This window comes from Cucurbita pepo, chromosome LG11, assembly GCF_002806865.2.
Source record: "Cucurbita pepo subsp. pepo cultivar mu-cu-16 chromosome LG11, ASM280686v2, whole genome shotgun sequence".
NCBI classification, from domain to species: domain Eukaryota; kingdom Viridiplantae; phylum Streptophyta; class Magnoliopsida; order Cucurbitales; family Cucurbitaceae; genus Cucurbita; species Cucurbita pepo.
The window spans coordinates 9,251,247-9,270,240 of NC_036648.1; the positions used below are offsets into that span (position 1 = coordinate 9,251,247).

At 36.2% G+C, this 18,994-nt stretch overlaps 4 protein-coding genes across 5 annotated transcripts in view; 1 reads left to right on the forward strand and 3 right to left on the reverse strand.

The window, feature by feature from the left end:
* The window catches only part of LOC111806178 (heat stress transcription factor C-1-like), a 1,404-nt gene extending 499 nt beyond the window's left edge, over positions 1-905 (forward strand). Inside the window, exon 2 of the mRNA XM_023691556.1 lies at positions 165-905. Coding sequence (XP_023547324.1) covers positions 165-809 — 645 coding nt within the window. The 3' untranslated portion in view covers positions 810-905. The remainder of the gene's footprint in view (positions 1-164) is intronic.
* Positions 906-4,259: 3,354 nt separating this feature from the next.
* Positions 4,260-6,301, reverse strand: LOC111805647 (probable polyol transporter 6). Its single transcript, XM_023690794.1, has 2 exons — positions 5,924-6,301; positions 4,260-5,649 (listed from the first exon to the last, which is right to left on the reverse strand). The coding sequence occupies exons 1-2, from the start codon at positions 6,192-6,194 to the stop codon at positions 4,325-4,327; spliced, it is 1,596 nt and encodes a 531-aa protein (XP_023546562.1). The 5' UTR covers positions 6,195-6,301; the 3' UTR covers positions 4,260-4,324.
* Positions 6,302-7,628: 1,327 nt separating this feature from the next.
* LOC111805825 (protein SYM1-like) lies at positions 7,629-10,747 on the reverse strand. 2 transcript variants are annotated; one of them, XM_023691066.1, is made up of 3 exons: positions 10,459-10,747; positions 8,920-9,011; positions 7,629-8,102 (listed from the first exon to the last, which is right to left on the reverse strand). In XM_023691066.1, the coding sequence occupies exons 1-3, from the start codon at positions 10,606-10,608 to the stop codon at positions 7,709-7,711; spliced, it is 636 nt and encodes a 211-aa protein (XP_023546834.1). In that variant the 5' UTR covers positions 10,609-10,747; the 3' UTR covers positions 7,629-7,708. The 2 variants fall into 2 exon arrangements, with proteins under 2 accessions (XP_023546834.1, XP_023546833.1); XM_023691065.1 differs by having other exon boundaries at positions 8,920-9,014.
* Positions 10,748-14,039: 3,292 nt separating this feature from the next.
* LOC111805594 (protein CONTINUOUS VASCULAR RING 1-like) lies at positions 14,040-18,811 on the reverse strand. The gene is made up of 7 exons (XM_023690714.1): positions 18,223-18,811; positions 17,809-17,861; positions 16,870-16,979; positions 15,926-16,093; positions 15,749-15,846; positions 15,286-15,412; positions 14,040-14,443 (listed from the first exon to the last, which is right to left on the reverse strand). Exons 1-7 carry the CDS (start codon positions 18,358-18,360, stop codon positions 14,361-14,363), a joined length of 777 nt encoding a protein of 258 aa, XP_023546482.1. The 5' UTR covers positions 18,361-18,811; the 3' UTR covers positions 14,040-14,360.
* Between the last annotated feature and the right edge of the window lie 183 nt (positions 18,812-18,994).

Consider the following 18,994-nt stretch of genomic DNA (forward strand, 5'->3'; position numbering starts at 1 on the left):
AAAAAAAAAAAAAAAAAAAACACACAAAATTTTAATGTATTTTAATGCAGTTAATTTTTTGTTTTCTATGTGGTTCATAGCATAATTCATGAAAAATTCAAATTATTTTAATTATTTAAATTTTTTTTATATATAATTTATTAAAATTTTTTTGTCGGGGACAGGGATTCAAGAAGGTGGATCCAGACAAATGGGAATTCGCGAGCCAATGGTTTCTGAGAGATCAAAAGCATTTGCTGAAGAACATCACAAGAAGAAGACACAGCCGAAATTCACACATTCAAGTGAAACGTGAAGACGACGGAGAATTAGCACTGGAAATTTCAAAGCTAAAACAAGAACAAATAGCTTTAGAAACCGAAGTCGAATCGATGAACAAGCGAATCGAGGCGACCGAAAAACGCCCGCAACAAATGATGTCCTTTCTGTACAAAATCATGGAGAATCCCGAAATTCTTCAAAGAATTCTGCTGCAGAACCGCCGCGTACGGCGGCGTGTGACCATGCGACCGCCTCCAAGTCCGGTCAAATTCGTGAAAGCCATGGAGGATGATTCGTCGCCGGAGACTGGTGTTTTCGATGATAACGTCGCCTTGTCGTCGCCGGAGACTACCTTATGGTGGAACGGCGGCGGCGCTGACTCCGGCGGCGGATTTGGCGATTACATAGAGCTGTCGCCACCTGAGAGTAATATTTCGGTTTACGAACTCGGCGACGGCCGAGATAGTGTCCTGGCGGAGCTGGTGGCCGGAGGAGGGTCGAGTTCGCCGCCGCCTTATCCGTTTTCGTTGTTTAGCGGTGGGTTTTAGGATAAATCCCCATCTTAATTTCGAATTAATTTTTTTTTTCCTTTTTATGTATTATTTATAGTGCGAATAGAGATGGGAAATTATGTTTTGCTGTCCGTATAACTGTATTTATATGTAAATGAAAAAAAATAATAAAAAATATATATATATATATATCGTGTTAGGCTGCAATATTTTACCAATCTGAAATTTATTTATATTTTAATAAAATATTTAATGTTTAACCAATCTGAAATTTACAGTCCAAAATGACAGCTATTTTACCAATCTACTAACCAATTACTAAATTTAAATTTTACGTATTAAACAAACCATGTGAACAATTAAGGTTAAATTTAAAACTACGAATATAATTTTTGTTTAAATAAACCTTTATGACATCATTTTTTTACCCGTTAAAAATAAAGCGTATAAAAGTTTACTTTTACTTTTTAGGAATCGGTAAAAAAATAAATCATTAAGAATCAAAATTTTTACCTTTTTATTTTTTAGAAGTTAGTGTTTGTATACGACAATTTATTTATTTTGACTTTTCTCGTTCTTTTAAGCTCATAAACTCGAATAAAAATAAATTCTTAAAATTACTTTATGAAAATTCTGAAAATATTATTTAAAAAAAGTAAAAAAACATTAAAAAAAATATAAAAAAATAAACTCTGATTAAAGTAATATAAATAATAAATAATAAAAGTCTAAAATCTAAAAATTATATATATATATATATATATTTTACATTTTTTAAAAATATTTTTCTATACAAATATAAGAACATTCCAATTTTAACCTTGCTTGAATTAATATTTTTGTAAAATTGGAAAACTTCGACATTTTAACCGACCGGTGGGGCCCACCTGCCACCAACAACACCAAACTTATCTTTCTTGTTATGACGCGTGTCAACAAGTGGGTCCCACCATAACAATATTTCAAGGGTCCCGCTTGCCGCTTCCCCTCATGTTGTCACGTGTACGATAGGGTATAGTCTCTTACGCTCTCGTCTTTTTATTTTATGTCTATTTTTATTTTTATTTTTTTTTAAAGTCAGTGGGTCCCAACTGCGTTGATGGGTTACACGTGTTGCATGACACGACGTCGTTTTTCTTTTTGTCGTTTTTTGAAAGCGGCTTTCACACAAGAGACACGTGTGCATGTGTACACCTGTATGATCATGTTCCTGCCAACTGGACCCACTTATTTTGGTGGGCCCCACCGTTGTTCGAAACTTTTACATCGCAACAAATAAAACCATGTGACTGTTTTTAATAATTTCTCGAAATATTTAATTATAATTTGTGACCAAAAAGTCAAACCATACATTTATTATTGTCTTAAATGTTGATGAATTTATACTTCTAAATTTTAAATTATTAAATTAAATTACTCTAAAACCCTCAATTATAATATTTTTTTTAATAATTTATGTTAATTTAAAATAATATATATTTGAAGTATATAAATTTTGAGAGGGGATGAATGAGGTCGAGCATAGATGAGTTGGAGAATATTAAGTGACACGTGTCCGCTTTTTAACATCCCATCGTTGGGACGCTCTACTCGGGTCGGGCGAAACCTAGACCACCACTTTTATTTTTATTTGTTTACTTTATTCGAAGCTTTTTTAATTTTTAAATTTAAATATTTGTGGTCTAAAATTGTACACGTTCTCTTTATGAGACACGTCATGGCATCCCTTTTTAAGTATAATAATGTAATTTTGTTTTTTTTATCAATTTTTTTAAACACAAAACTACGTTTTTGAAAATTAAAAAAAATTATTGTTGGGTTTTGAATGAATAATAATTCAAACTCTTTATTTGAAAAGAAAAAAACCCATAAATTTAGAAAAAATAATAAACCATCTTTTACCTATTTTCAAATATTTAATAAAATTTATGATTAATTTTAATATATTTTAAAAAATTACCTTCCATACGGTTAAAAATTATTTTATTATTAAATTGAATTTCGGCTGTGCTAGCTCCGAGAAAGTAAATATAAGAGAGCACTCATCTTGGAGTGGGTTTACTCGTTAGATGCTTTCAGCAGTTATCAGCAGTTATCCGTTTCACATTTGGCTACTTAGCGTTTACAGTTGNTTTATTTGTTTACTTTATTCGAAGCTTTTTTAATTTTTAAATTTAAATATTTGTGGTCTAAAATTGTACACGTTCTCGTTATGCGACACTGGCATCCCTTTTTAAGTATAATAATGTGATTTTGTTTTTTTTTTTTTATCAATTTTTTTAAACACAAAACTACGTTTTGAAAATTAAAAAAAATTATTATTGGGTTTTGAATGAATAATAATTCATACTCTTTATTTGAAAAGAAAAAAACCCATAAATTTAGAAAAAATAATAAACCATCTTTTACCTATTTTCAAATATTTAATAAAATTTATGATTAATTTTAATATTTTAAAAAAATACCTTCCATACCTTAAAAATTATTTATTATTAAATTGAATTTCGGCTATGCTAGCTCCGAGAAAGTAAATATAAGAGAGCACTCATCTTGGAGTGGGTTTACTCGTTAGATGCTTTCAGCAGTTATGAACAGTTATTCGTTTCGCATTTGGCTACCTACGTTTACCGTGGGCACGATAACTGGTATATCAAAGGTGTATCCTTCTCGGTTCTCTCGTATTAGGGAAACGTCCTCTCAATGTTCTAACGCCCACACCGGATATGAACCGATCTGTCTCATGACGTTCTGAATTTAGTACATGAGAGCTTTGAGGAAAAAAAAAAAAACCCATAAATTTTGAAAAAAAAAAAAAACATCTTTTACCTATTTTCAAATATTTAATAAATTTTACCATTCAATTTTAATATATTTAAAAAAAAGTTACCTTCTATATAGTTCAATCAATTTTTGGAGAGCACTCATTTTAGGGTGAGCTTATTACTTAGATACCTTCAATAATTATCCGCTCAGCACTTGGCTAAAAAAAAAAAAAAAAAAAAAAAAAAAAAAAAAAACCCATAAATTTAGAAAAAACAATAAACCATCTTTTACCTATTTTCAAATATTTAATAAAATTTACCATTCAATTTTAATATATTTAAAAAAAGTTACCTTCTATATAGACAATCGATTTTTGGAGAGAGCACTCATCTTAGGATGGGCTTACTACTTAGATACCTTCAATAATTATCCGCTCAGCACTTGGCTACCCAGCGTTTACCGTGGGCACGATAACTGGTACACCAGAGGTGCGTCCTTCCCAGTCCTCTCGTATTAGGGAAAGGTCCTCTCAATGCTCTAACGTCCACACCGGATGTGGACGGAACTGTCTCGTGACGTTCTGGATTTTTCGAGTCATTAAAATTTTGAGCATTAAAAAAAGAAATCCATTTTGGTCTTCAAATTTTCAAAATATTTATTTTAATTTTAACAGACTAATGACATAACTTTGTACATATTAGTATATTTTGAAGGCCAAAATAATGATGGATTAAAAGGTTAAATATACTAATTTGGATTAAGTTTCAAATTAAAAATGAGAATATTGTTTAATGAAGTCCATCGTCGTCAAAGAGAGTTTCAATTTCTTCCAAGCTTTTCCCCTTGGTCTCCGGCAGAAAGTGGTAAAAGAAAGCCGCCGCCGCCGCCATTATCCCGGCGAGTCCAAAAAACATCCCTCCGAACGAGATTTTACTCGAAATGCTCAGAAACGTCATTGCCACCAAACCACTTACCAACCGGTTCACCGAAACCGCCAGGCTCGAACCTTGGGCCCGCAATCTAGACGGAAATATTTCCGACGAATAGACCCACGTGATGGGCCCAAGCCCAATAGAGAAAAACGACAGGGCCGCACAAACGGCCACCACGCAAAGCCCAATAGCCCATTTGGGCTTTTCATCTGAATACTCCAGATATTTCGAGCCCAGGCCCAGCCCAGCCAACGAACAAGCCATACCGGTCGAGCCCAATAACAAAAGTGGCCTCCGGCCGAACCGGTCCAAGAAAAAAGCCGAAATCAAAACAAATCCCATCTTAGCGATTCCGATTACGACTGTTACGCCGACGAGTTGTTTGTTATCATGAATTCCGGCCTCTCGAAAAACCTCGGGACTGTAATACACAACGGCGTCGTTTCCAGAAGCTTGCATGAAGAAATTGATTCCAACGGCGGCGATTAGAATCCGGCGGACCGACGGAGAAGGATTCAGTAACAATTCTTTCCAAACACTTTCATTACCGCGCCATTTGCAAGAAGCGGAAACCGATCTGGTAATTTCTGTAAATCTGAGTTCGGCTTCTTCTTTCGATTCAGAAATTTTAATTAGGATTCGTTTCGCTTCGATTTCTCGACCGCGAATCGCAAGCCATCGAGGCGATTCCGGCATGGCGGAGACACCGAGGGCGACAATTACGGCCGGAATCGCTGAAATCCCTAGCATAAATCGCCAATTAACGGTTTCAGAAAGGCCAGAGAAGGCGTAATTTGAAATATATCCGAGTAAAATTCCGGCGCTAATGAAGATCTCCGGCAGAGATGTGAGGAGGCCTCGAGAAAACGCCGGCGAGAGTTCGGCGACGTAGACCGGAGCGATCATCAGAGAGAAGCCGACGCCAATGCCGGCAACGACGCGGCCTGCGACAAGGAAGAGGAAAGACGGTGCGAAGCTCATCAAGATGGCACCGATTAGGAATGTGGCGGCGGCTATGAGGATTGTGTACCGGCGGCCGATCCGGTCGGAAGTCTCGCCGGAGGCGAGAGCTCCGATTAGAGAACAGACGTTTAAGGAACCGACTAAGAGCTCTTGTTGTTCTGTGGTGATTTTCATATTCTCTTTGATGTACAAAATGGCTCCACTCATCACTCCTATATCTGAAATTATCGGCACAATTACACTAATTAAAATAATTAAAATTTAATTATGCTATTTAATTAATAATTAAACAAAATATTTATGTTATCAAGGTTGTTCTTGGATTTTTTAAAAAATATATATAGAATTTATCAATAATTACAGAAATCTTCATTTAATGTTGAAATAACTATAACTAATTTAAATATATATATTCAAATTTAATAAATATATGTTAATTATTAAATGGATTAAAAAAGTAAGAAATTGAAAGAGAAAATGGTATGAGCTAACCATAGCCGAGGAGAATGGAATTGGTGGAAGCCAAAACGGCACCGGCGAGCACATATTTATTGATATGACGGCTCTCTCTTTCAGCAACGCCGTTCGGGGGCGACGGGGACGATTCGACCAGCTTAGGAAATGAACCTCCTCCTCCTCCTCCTCCTCTTCCGCCGTCAACAACGGCGGCGGCGGCGGTGGTAGTTTCAGGCGATGAATCGAGAAGTGGAAGGAAGAGCTGTCGGGCGTCGTCTTGTGGTTGCAGAGACACAGTGGATTGCATCGCTGGAAAAATGAAGAAGTGCACACGTCGAAGAAAGAGTTTTCTACGAGAATAAATAAATAATAATAATAACAAATAAAAAACAAAGAGATATAAAGAAAAGCATGCCTATCTCCAACGTTAGTTTATTGACATATATAGATATTGTTTCAAATTTTAACAATTTCAATTTTTTTTAATAGAGTTTATAACCTAACTTAATCTAACCAGATTGGCCAGATTAGATTGGATTGTCAAATAAAATGGTAATATTTTGTTTAAATTTTTTTAAGGATAATATTAGAATACTCCTAAAAGTTTACCCGTGTTTTTGTAATAACGTTCTGAACGATGTAAATGTATTTTAAAATTTTTTTAAGTTTAAAAATATTATTAATATTTGTATTAATTTTGTTGGAGGATGAAAGTTCCACTCTGGCCGAGAAATGGTCATGAGTTTATAACCAAAGGATACTGTCTCTATGGGTATGAAGCCTTTTAGAAGCACAAAGCAAGGTCACGAGAGCTTATGTTCAGGACAATATCATACAATTACTTAAAATAAAGAGAGAAAAAAGAAAGGGAGAGCGACTATATATATATATATATTTTTTTTTTTATAAATAATTTTGACAGAATTGATAAAGTGGCTTTAGGCAAAGAGCATAGAGCCATGCAGGTGACACACGCCCCCCCCTCTCTTCATAAAGTTGGCATTATTTGTCCTTTTGTTAGGCATGACACATGACCGCAGTCCTTTTATGATAATAGTAACAATAATTTGGTTATCATCTTACATGGTATCGAGTCAGGCTGTTTATCATCGAACAGACAGGTCTTTTCATGTTTTATTGCTCTTTTATAACAAAATTTACTTTATATGTATAAGTAGTAATTTTCAATTATTTTAAATATTTCTTAGTCAAATGAATGGCCTCTCTCGTCCATGGACAAATTAAACAAGGGTGACTACTAAATGTTTGGTTAAGATCTTATTGGTAGAATGATTCGGATTTTATTAGTCCTAGCACTCGAAACGAGACAAGTATGTAGATAAGACGCCAGATGAATCACAAGGTCCATGTCACCCAATCCAACAGAAAATACTTTTCTTCAATTTCTTCAATTCAGTATTCCACGAGATAACCGACAACTTTTAGGTAGGCTTCAAACCGACACAAGTCTTTTCATGCTTTATTGCATCTCCTATGACATGGTTCGCTCTATTTATTCTACTCATTCACACACTTTATAAGAAAATTTCCTAGGACCAACCTATGTCTTTCTTAGGAAAATATCTAGAAGATCAGCTAACATAAAATTACTCTAAACAAAACACGCTTAACTCCATAAAATGATCTTATCCCCGGAATAGCTCTCAATTCAAAGTGTACACGTTTAAGGAAAAGATTTGGAAAACAGGGCATGATGAGTTGATCGAAACGGAGAGAGAGATTGAACAAAAGTGGCTTAGAATATCTCGAGAGTCTATAAAAGGGAACAAATCAGGCATTTCCTGAGAGTCTCAAAATCTCTTATTTTTCATTAAAAGGATTAAAAGAGGTAAACCATTGCTTCCAAGGAGCATCATTTTGTTGCTCAAACCATGACAAAAAAGCACTGTCCAACAAGCAGAACAAGTTAACATAGAGAAGTTGGTACCTCACTGGCACATATCGAAAGTTTGCGACCTGAATGATAGGCCACACCGTACCCGTCAACATAAACGCCGGGAACACGTCCCGCTTCAAGTCTTCTTTCACTTCAGAAGCATCTTTGCCGTTGGCAAATCCCATATAACTGAAGAACACGATTAAGTCGAGTGGTCCGAAGATCAGCCCATCCATTGCCAGTTTTGCCCCAACAAACTTGGCTGATTTTGGCCGTAGCTGAAGCCTTAGCCTTATAAATCTGTCCAACCCTTCATACCTGCCAAACGATCCGATTTCTTAAATGCCCGTGTGCACAAATAACGTACAAGTTCAAAACAATAGTTCCAATGAATAATCGTACTAATTTTGATGCGAGAAAACGAAAGAATACAAGAGCATACAAAAAAGAACACCGCCACAAACACGAGCACCCTAAAGAGAAAGGGGATCCAATCAAGTTACAAAAAATAGTACTTTACAAACTCATGCAACTTTTAAGCAACCTCTAGCAGCTTCTTTAGAGGTGTTCACGAGTTAAGTTTATATAATCTAATATAAACAAGTTGCGTGAGTTATGTTTAAACCAGCATTAATCTCGAGTGAGTTATGTTACTTATCCCAAAATATGAGTTTACTAAACCTGAAGGATATATAAACTCGAGATTATAGAATCGCCTTCTTATACTCCATGTTAACTCGACAAATTATAAATCCACAAACCAAACTCATGTTATGTTAAACTCACAATCTTTAAAACATATTTTCTTGTATAAAACTTCAAACAATCCTACACCAAACTTCATGAATCCAAGAAACTTAGATACGTTATCCATTTAATGGTGTGGTACTTGAAAGGACTTGATCCAAGAATCTAAAGTACTTTCCAGATTTGTTTCCTTACATAGAGAACCATGAAGATTAAACAAACCAACCAATTGCCACTTCAATCTATGCATTCACAGAATATGAAAACAAAAAATAATGGATAAAGCAGAACCATGTTGCCTTCCTGAGAATATAGAAGCTTATTCTTGTAGTAACAAAGATGATAGATATGACCAAAAGTTGATAAGGAAAAGATAAAGGAAACGAACCACATGTGGCCGACTGGTCCGACAAAGCCGAATCCAAACATGCTTGTGATTCCAACACGTTTCCAGTTGATTTTGAACTCTTTTTCAGCATCCTGCTACATAAAAAAAATTAATTGTAGGTGTTAGTTCAGTTATAATATACACATAATATCAGTACAATAAGTTATTTCAGAGCAACAAATAAAGGAAGAGCACCACTTAGCAACAACTTCAGAGAAAAACCAAAGAAAATTGATGTGAAATAAAAGAGCAAAAACAAATATGAAAATAGAACCAAAAATAGATTAAGAAAACTTAATTATAGATCTAGAGTTGCAAACTGGTGTCTTGTGCTAAAGATTGAATTGGAATACGAATAACTAGACAAAGTAAATGTGAGATTCCACATCGGTTGGGGAGGGAAACGAAGCATTCCTTATAAGAGCGTGGAAACCTCTCCCTAGCAGACGCGTTTTAAAACTGTGAGGCTGACAGTAATACGTAATGAGCCAAAACGGACAATATCTATTAGTAGTAGACTTGGGCTATTACAGTAACTAGGAGCTTCAAATATCATCACCCTTATATGGTCAGAAAAGGATCATGCCAAGCTTGAACTAAGAGAAGGTAAGCAGGTTGTGAACCAACAAAAAGATTGACAATTCGTGAACTTTTATTTGATAGACGTACAAGAACATAAGCTCACAGAGGTTCCACCATTAGCAAGAGGCAGTGGGCCTTGGAGGAGACAAGAGGAGCAGGAGAACACAATGACACCCAACCAAAGTCTTAAGTTACTCGGGAAATTCAATCACATTCTGTAGGATTTCTTGTCTTGAAAAATCGTACTGTTTCTTTCTTGCCAAGTGACCCGGCAGAAGGGTGTAATAAAATTCCCCCAGGGCTTTTGTTTCATCTTCAAGGGATGTTTCCCAAGAATGAAATTCAGCATCCGTGGTACTTCTAAGAAAATTCAGTAAAATTCTCCCAGAATACTCTTTAATTCAGGATTTCTAAAGTAAAGAACACTCTCCAAAAGATTGGATGAAATTTGAAACACGCTTTAAAGACGAGTAGTTCTTAGTTAACTATTGAAAGTGGTACTTCTAAATGATAAAAAAAATTTGACCAAAAATTGAGAACACATATACATTTAGACATTAAAATGATATCCCACAGCCCAAGAACTTTAATTAATCAGAAAACTTCAAAATGCACCGAAGATGCAATCAAGATACAGCATCAACATTACGCGGGCTAATTCTACAAAAGCAAAGATCGCCTAAACTTATGGTAATTTATCGCTCGAGTAAAACCAAGGAATTACTTGAAGTTAGGACTAAAAATCAAATGACAAAGTAACAAAAACAAGACAATGAAATATTTCATCGCTCAAACCTAAATCAGAGCAAGAACAAGACAAGAACAAAAGCAATTCAAGTCAACAAGAAAATTCCGATCAATGAAAGGAAATCAACCACAAGCTCAAAGAAGGAAGCAAGAAAGATAGCCTCATGAATGAAGTTACAAAGAAAACAAAATGAAGGGGATAATACTCACAGAAGCTTGAAGATGCGTTTTGGCGGCCGAGTGAGTAACGTATTGGGCTGCAATGTCGCCAGTGCCCCATAGAATGGCGGAGCTGATGACCTGAGTCTTCACGGGATGGAAGGTGAGGCAGTTCTGATACCATTTCCAGAGCCTAAACATGGCGGAAAGGATTCTCAGAGAAGAAATTTATGGGAAGAGGAAGAAGAAGAAGAAGAAGAAGGCGGAGGAGAGGAAGGGAAGAAGTGGGTGAGAAGTAGAATAGGAGAATGAAGATGAGAGTCCCATGCCTCCTACTAATTTGACGGCATCGAGTTTTTGGCGGTCAATTCTTCTAAGCCCATTCTTATGATTTTCCCTCTTTTTTTTTCTTTTCTAATTAAAGGTTTAAATTTTATTTTTAGTCACAATTTTCAAAATTATTTATTTTATGTTAATTTCTCATATTTCAAAATAGCTTCTATTTTTTTTTTTTTTTTTTTAATTTTAAAATTGTTCTTTGTATTAACGTATTAGAACACATTTGAAATTATGATATTAATTCGTTAAAATTAAAATTAAAGTAAGAACTAAGATTGTTATTTCTTGAAAGTTCGAGACTAAAATAGATATTTTTAAAATTCGATAATCAAAATAGCACAAATTTAAAAATTGTGGACCAAAATAAATATGTGAGATCTTTCATCGATTGGAGAAAGGAATGAGAGTCAGTAAAGACACTGGACCCGAGGAGGTAGATTGTGAAATCCCACATCGGTTGATTGGTCTCCGAGGTGGGTGGATTGTGAGATCCCACATCAATCGATTGGAGAAAGAAATGAAGGCCAGCAAAGACATTGGACCCGAGGAGGTAGATTGTGAAATCCCACATCGGTTGATTGGTCTCCGAGGTGGGTGGATTGTGAGATCCCACATCAATCGATTGGAGAAAGAAATGAAGGCCAGCAAAGACATTGGACCCGAGGAGGTAGATTGTGAAATCCCACATCGGTTGATTGGTCTCCGAGGTGGGTGGATTGTGAGATCCCACATCAGTTGATTGTGAGATGGACGTTGGGCACTGAGGAGGTAGATTGTGGAGATCCCGCATAGGTTGAGATTGTGAAATCCCACATCGGTTGATTGGTCTCCGAGGTGGGTGGATTGTGAGATCCCACATCAGTTGATTGTGAGATGGACGTTGGGCACTGAGGAGGTAGATTGTGGAGATCCCGCATAGGTTGAGATTGTGAAATCCCACATCGGTTGATTGGTCTCCGAGGTGGGTGGATTGTGAGATCCCACATCAGTTGATTGTGAGATGGACGTTGGGCACTGAGGAGGTAGATTGTGGAGATCCCGCATAGGTTGATTGCCAACAAGGACGCTGGACTCCGAGGTGGGTGGACCGTGAGATTCCACATCAATTGGAGATAGAAATGAACCATCTTTTACAAGGGTGTGAAAATTTCTCCCTTACAAACAGAAAGAAAAAGCTCAAAGAAGACAATATCTGCTAAAGCTATTACAGAACCGTTTGAAAGTTCACTAACAATATAATGATTTCGTTTGAATAATTTTCTCTTCGAGACTATAATTCAAATTTCGAACAAATTTTGTTCTTTGTTCGCTCAAAAATGTCTCATCTTTTCCAATTCTTTTAACTTTGGAACTACAAACAATTGGAATTTTATATCACCAAGCAAAACTGAGCACACAAAATCAAGAAGAACTTGACGTTAAATGAGAATTTTATGAACCTTTCACATGAACATGTACAACTATTTCATGAATGAATATAAATGAACTGAATTTAGTATAGAAGAGTAACCAATTCACAGAAATCCAACCCTTCAGAAGTCCTCTCTCAAGACTACATAATATACTGAACAATATTTGAACTATCAAAAGGATAGAAACTCGAAAGCTCGGTTTACANATGTTAATTTCTCATATTTCAAAATAGCTTCTAATTTTTTTTTTTTTTTTTTTAATTTTAAAATTGTTCTTTGTATTAACGTATTAGAACACATTTGANATATTTGAACTATCAAAAGGATAGAAACTCGAAAGCTCGGTTTACAAATCACACTGTTACGAAATTACTCACTGGGACGCAACAGTCTCGGCCTTGCACTTACCCAGATGACGGTTGCAGCGTGGTCGGTTCGAATCCGGAGGTGAAGAAGAAGATACGCAAATGCTGCTACTATGAGCCCTACTAGTATCCCCATTCTTAACTTTTCTCAAGTCAACTTCTTTCTATGGTCATAATCTCGGAACTCATTGTTGAAAGTATTTGGGGCATCGACATTCCTCCCGAGACGACGATTTCTGCAATAATATCACGGAAATAACGACAGAATTACGATTGNACTAAAATAGATATTTTTAAAATTCGATAATCAAAATAGCACAAATTTAAAAATTGTGGACCAAAATAAATATGTGAGATCTTTCATCGATTGGAGAAAGGAATGAGAGTCAGTAAAGACACTNGATCTCCGGTGAGAATATGGTTCACCATATATATATATATACACATTTCAGCCTTTTCTTCCCTCAATATTTCAAGTTTGAAAATAAGTCAGAATCCAACAATTCAGCAATTTCCAAGAATCAAGAACTCTGACCTATTGGCATTCTATGTCTCAGACCACAAGATCATGTTGAATTATAATGTAATTGACAATACCAACTTTACAAAGCTTTGGAAGGTGAAAGTNTGATTGGTCTCCGAGGTGGGTGGATTGTGAGATCCCACATCAATCGATTGGAGAAAGAAATGAAGGCCAGCAAAGACATTGGACCCGAGGAGGTAGATTGTGAAATCCCACATCGGTTGATTGGTCTCCGAGGTGGGTGGATTGTGAGATCCCACATCAGTTGATTGTGAGATGGACGTTGGGCACTGAGGAGGTAGATTGTGGAGATCCCGCATAGGTTGAGATTGTGAAATCCCACATCGGTTGATTGGTCTCCGAGGTGGGTGGATTGTGAGATCCCACATCAGTTGATTGTGAGATGGACGTTGGGCACTGAGGAGGTAGATTGTGGAGATCCCGCATAGGTTGAGATTGTGAAATCCCACATCGGTTGATTGGTCTCCGAGGTGGGTGGATTGTGAGATCCCACATCAGTTGATTGTGAGATGGACGTTGGGCACTGAGGAGGTAGATTGTGGAGATCCCGCATAGGTTGATTGCCAACAAGGACGCTGGACTCCGAGGTGGGTGGACCGTGAGATTCCACATCAATTGGAGATAGAAATGAACCATCTTTTACAAGGGTGTGAAAATTTCTCCCTTACAAACAGAAAGAAAAAGCTCAAAGAAGACAATATCTGCTAAAGCTATTACAGAACCGTTTGAAAGTTCACTAACAATATAATGATTTCGTTTGAATAATTTTCTCTTCGAGACTATAATTCAAATTTCGAACAAATTTTGTTCTTTGTTCGCTCAAAAATGTCTCATCTTTTCCAATTCTTTTAACTTTGGAACTACAAACAATTGGAATTTTATATCACCAAGCAAAACTGAGCACACAAAATCAAGAAGAACTTGACGTTAAATGAGAATTTTATGAACCTTTCACATGAACATGTACAACTATTTCATGAATGAATATAAATGAACTGAATTTAGTATAGAAGAGTAACCAATTCACAGAAATCCAACCCTTCAGAAGTCCTCTCTCAAGACTACATAATATACTGAACAATATTTGAACTATCAAAAGGATAGAAACTCGAAAGCTCGGTTTACAAATCACACTGTTACGAAATTACTCACTGGGACGCAACAGTCTCGGCCTTGCACTTACCCAGATGACGGTTGCAGCGTGGTCGGTTCGAATCCGGAGGTGAAGAAGAAGATACGCAAATGCTGCTACTATGAGCCCTACTAGTATCCCCATTCTTAACTTTTCTCAAGTCAACTTCTTTCTATGGTCATAATCTCGGAACTCATTGTTGAAAGTATTTGGGGCATCGACATTCCTCCCGAGACGACGATTTCTGCAATAATATCACGGAAATAACGACAGAATTACGATTGATCTCCGGTGAGAATATGGTTCACCATATATATATATATACACATTTCAGCCTTTTCTTCCCTCAATATTTCAAGTTTGAAAATAAGTCAGAATCCAACAATTCAGCAATTTCCAAGAATCAAGAACTCTGACCTATTGGCATTCTATGTCTCAGACCACAAGATCATGTTGAATTATAATGTAATTGACAATACCAACTTTACAAAGCTTTGGAAGGTGAAAGTTCAGTTCAGTTATCAGGAATGAAATTGGTAGCATAATAGGAAATTTATGCAACAAGCGAGAAAAAACCCGAAGAGAAGCCTCACCAATTCCTTCTCGCACTGATAAATTTGGTCTAATAACATCCTTGGTATGAATCAGGAAAACGTCACCGATATAGAGATGGTTCGTGGGGACGTAGACACAGCATAGCTCCTCCTCCCCGGAATAGCTCTGCCTCAAAACAGACAGGGTTAGACAATCAAGATTATTTAGGCTGGAGGAGTAAGCAAGTGCATTTTCCGAATGAGTTTTCATCATCTCTTCTTCCTCTAATTTCTCTATTTATTTAGGAAGCATTACGTGAAAATTTTTCTAGCAACTTAGTATGATTTCGAGAGAAAACAATAATTTTATAAAAGTGACAAAAAAGGTTATGAATCACCAACAAAAGACCTAAATCGGTTCAATTGCGAACGTTTAGGATTATAATTGATTTAACCAAAAAGGTTTAGAGGTATAAAAAAGTTTCCCAAAAAACATATCAGATTCTATTTGCNTTATGCAACAAGCGAGAAAAAACCCGAAGAGAAGCCTCACCAATTCCTTCTCGCACTGATAAATTTGGTCTAATAACATCCTTGGTATGAATCAGGAAAACGTCACCGATATAGAGATGGTTCGTGGGGACGTAGACACAGCATAGCTCCTCCTCCCCGGAATAGCTCTGCCTCAAAACAGACAGGGTTAGACAATCAAGATTACTTAGGCTGGAGGAGTAAGCAAATGCATTTTCCGAATGAGTTTTCATCATCTTCTTCCTCTAATTTCTCTATTTATTTAGGAAGCATTACGTGAAAAATTTTCTAGCAACTTTAGTATGATTTCGAGAGAAAACAATAATTTTATAAAAGTGACAAAAAAAAATTATGAATCACCAACAAAAGACCTAAATCGGTTCAATTGCGAACGTTTAGGATTATAATTGATTTAACCAAAAAAGTTTAGAGGTATAAAAAAGCTTCCCAAAAAACATATCAGATTCTATTTGCCCTCAGTTTACCTGGAGGACTACGGATGAAGTGATGAAACCAAATGCATATTCGCCAATACGAGGATGTCTTATGATAGCTACTTCCTTGAAAGCTTGTGAGTTCTGGTCTGATAGTAAAAATAGAACAATTAGCTAGCAGAACTCGAGCAACCAAATGAGGAGCAATGACAAATAATCAGGAACCACCTGATGATATTGCAGAACTAATTTGCTTAGAAGCGTTGTAGATATGACGAACAAACGGCATCCTCTTGATAAACCACTCCCCAAGGCCCAGGACAGATGCTCCCAACCAAGATGACATAAACACACCAACCAGGAAGATGAATGTAATGGAAGTTACAAATCCAAGACCTATTGAAGATGCAAAAACAAAAAAGCATGACTAGACGAACTTGAACAAGAAGAAACGTATAATACTAATGAGGCACATCTCAAGGAGATCAATAATCGGTGTATCATGAATTGAAGTCCTATAATTCGTGAGACATAAGAGACTCAGATAGTAAATCACTTTACACGTTCATTGAATCCATTTATCTTGCTCAAAATATTATGTCAAATTGTCATATGTCATAAACAAGAGGGGGAAAGGATCACAGTCAATTCCTGAGATGTATCTGGTACAGAAATTCAGTTTAGTTCCTAACATCTAAACATGTTTTTTGAATAATTGGGGTGTGGGGGCCAACTCCTTGTATTGCCCACAATCCACCTCGACTCGTGTCCAGGGAGGCTTTGTCCGCCCAAAGGTTAGCTCCTACGGACAACAAAGGTTTTAAATTAAACTTTCTAGGTAGGGGCTTGAATCTAGGACCTTGAAAGGGGTATCTCAAAACATCCCAATCTCTCACCAGCAAGGCTTAGCCTTAAAGTACATCTTAACATGTTAATAAAAAATGAGGACGAAGGGAAATTGCATCTCAAAAATATAAGTTACTTGTTAAATATAGGAATGTTTGCAGGGTAATCAAATCATCGTTGTCAATCAGCAAGCTAAAAGTCTAATCGTTCAAGAACAATATGATAGACGAACTGCAAAAATTATCTTATACCACCACAAGTTAGTGTATAAAACGTGTCAAATAAATATCAGAGACAGGATAAGAAAAGATGAAATAATGGCTCACCAAAGATATCAATTCCAAGATGTGCATAGATTGGAGAGAAGAATCCATCCACAAAGCGAATAAACCACCATGTTATATAGAATGTAATTGCGATAGGGAATAGGATAACACTGTAGAAAGCATTTTGTTACAGAACATTGTAGCATATTTAATGAAGAAATAAACAGGTAAGTACAATAACGTTTTAAGTACAGAGTGTCATAGGCAAGACAAAAAGGTGGAAGGAACTAAGCACACATAGGGCAAGAGTTTGACATAAATTTTGGTCTAATCGATTCGTAATAGAACTAAACATCCATTCAATCTCAATAGTCAAAATTTAGTCATCACGCATAAGCATTTATTGTAATCCTTAGGAAACAATCCTTAGGAAACAATCCTTAAGAAACAAGGCAAACCCCTTCATGACATTAGGACTGTCAAAAGGAAGATATTGCTTGAACAGCCAATTGAGAGAAATCATAATTCCAAAACACATGGAGGAAACCCCTTCAAGAACTTTACTTGAAAAAATGGCTCATGGTCTCTCACCGACCGACACATTGTACCCTAGAACGTTACAATTTTCCAAAATGTGGAGATTTTCTCCCTTCTTCAGCCTACATACCCTACGCCTTCAATAATGCCAAAGGAGTATTGGTGCACTTGGACAACTCCTAAAACACTGTATACTATAGATTGTGACCACCAAATTGAATCACAAAAACCAGAAAGTATTAAGTTTAATTTAATTAGGGTAGCGTCCCATAGTAATGCTTTTGCTATGAGTTGTGACAGAAGAATATAAACAATGCAAGAACATGTACATAAAATTGATTCAAGGATATATAAAAGACTGCTGCAATGTATGTAATACAAAGGATAACCCTCTTCAATAGATATCAAGATACAAACATGCTTATATTGCATGAACGTATCGAAAGAGAAAGAAGAGCTCACCATCCAGTCATGAATTTCTTTGAAGCCCAGCTTCTAACAACCTTGTAAAATGTCTAAAAGCAATATGAATAGACTGGTTAGGCAGATAATAAGGAGGAAAGTATAAAATCTGATATATTCCAATTGCGAAGAACTTAGTGAAAGTTGATGTTAATTTGTAATATTGAATTGCTCCTATGAATTGTAACAGAGCCAACATCAATCAATTTCTCCAACGGGCAAAGAGAAATAAACCAGATTCTGAATTGAATTGGTCAAGAATTAGTAAGACCAGGCAAGTTGTGTGAAAAGCACCCATGTGTTTTACTCTGATACTTGTAAATCCACAACAAATTTACAGAGCGCTACGCTAGAAACGTTCTCGGCGAATCTAAGCACAAGTTACAAATGAAGCATAGCCAGCCTAAATTATACCTCTCTGCCAGAATGAAGAGATGACGAAGGTTTTGAGGATGCATCATCAATGGCGGACTCCGGAACCGAAATAAGAAGCTCTCGATCTCGCTCTCTGTCTCTGCTCGCCATGGCAATAACCGATTTCTCATCACCCATGGCCACAACACCAGCAGAGCAACACCTTTTTTTTTCTTTTTCTTTTTTTTCTTTTTCTTTTTTTCAGAAACCCTAACCCTAATTCCCTCCAAAAAGCGGTAAGAACAGTACCAGAATCGGAGAAGAAGCTGTGGAAAAGAAATTTCCAGACGGGCAAGAACTTTCCGAGATCTTCTTCCTCAATATTGGTTGCTTAATCTTGTAGCTTTTTCGGATTCCAAACTTCAAATTCTCGAAGTCATGAATTTCTGTGAGGTTGAAAAGCTGAAGTGGGAAGTGGGATTGAAGAATTGAATCAAATTGAAATGAACTGTGGAAAATCATGGAGGAAGGTGAGAATTTGCATTGTTGGATTGGTAATTTGCTCAGAATTCTGCTGTCAATTAGTTTGTGTGAGTTGACAAAATTTTTCTCGCCTCCATTGGAAGAAAATAAATTATTTTTCTTTGAAGATATCAATATTTATTAATATTGTATTTTCATAAATGGGCGAAATTAATATTTTTCAAAATTAGTAACTTAAGATATATAAACATATAACCAAGTTCATTAAGTAATTAATATAAACACTAAAAAACAAAGGGTATGACCTATGCAATAAATTTCAAATAGCTACAAAAATATTTTCATCGAG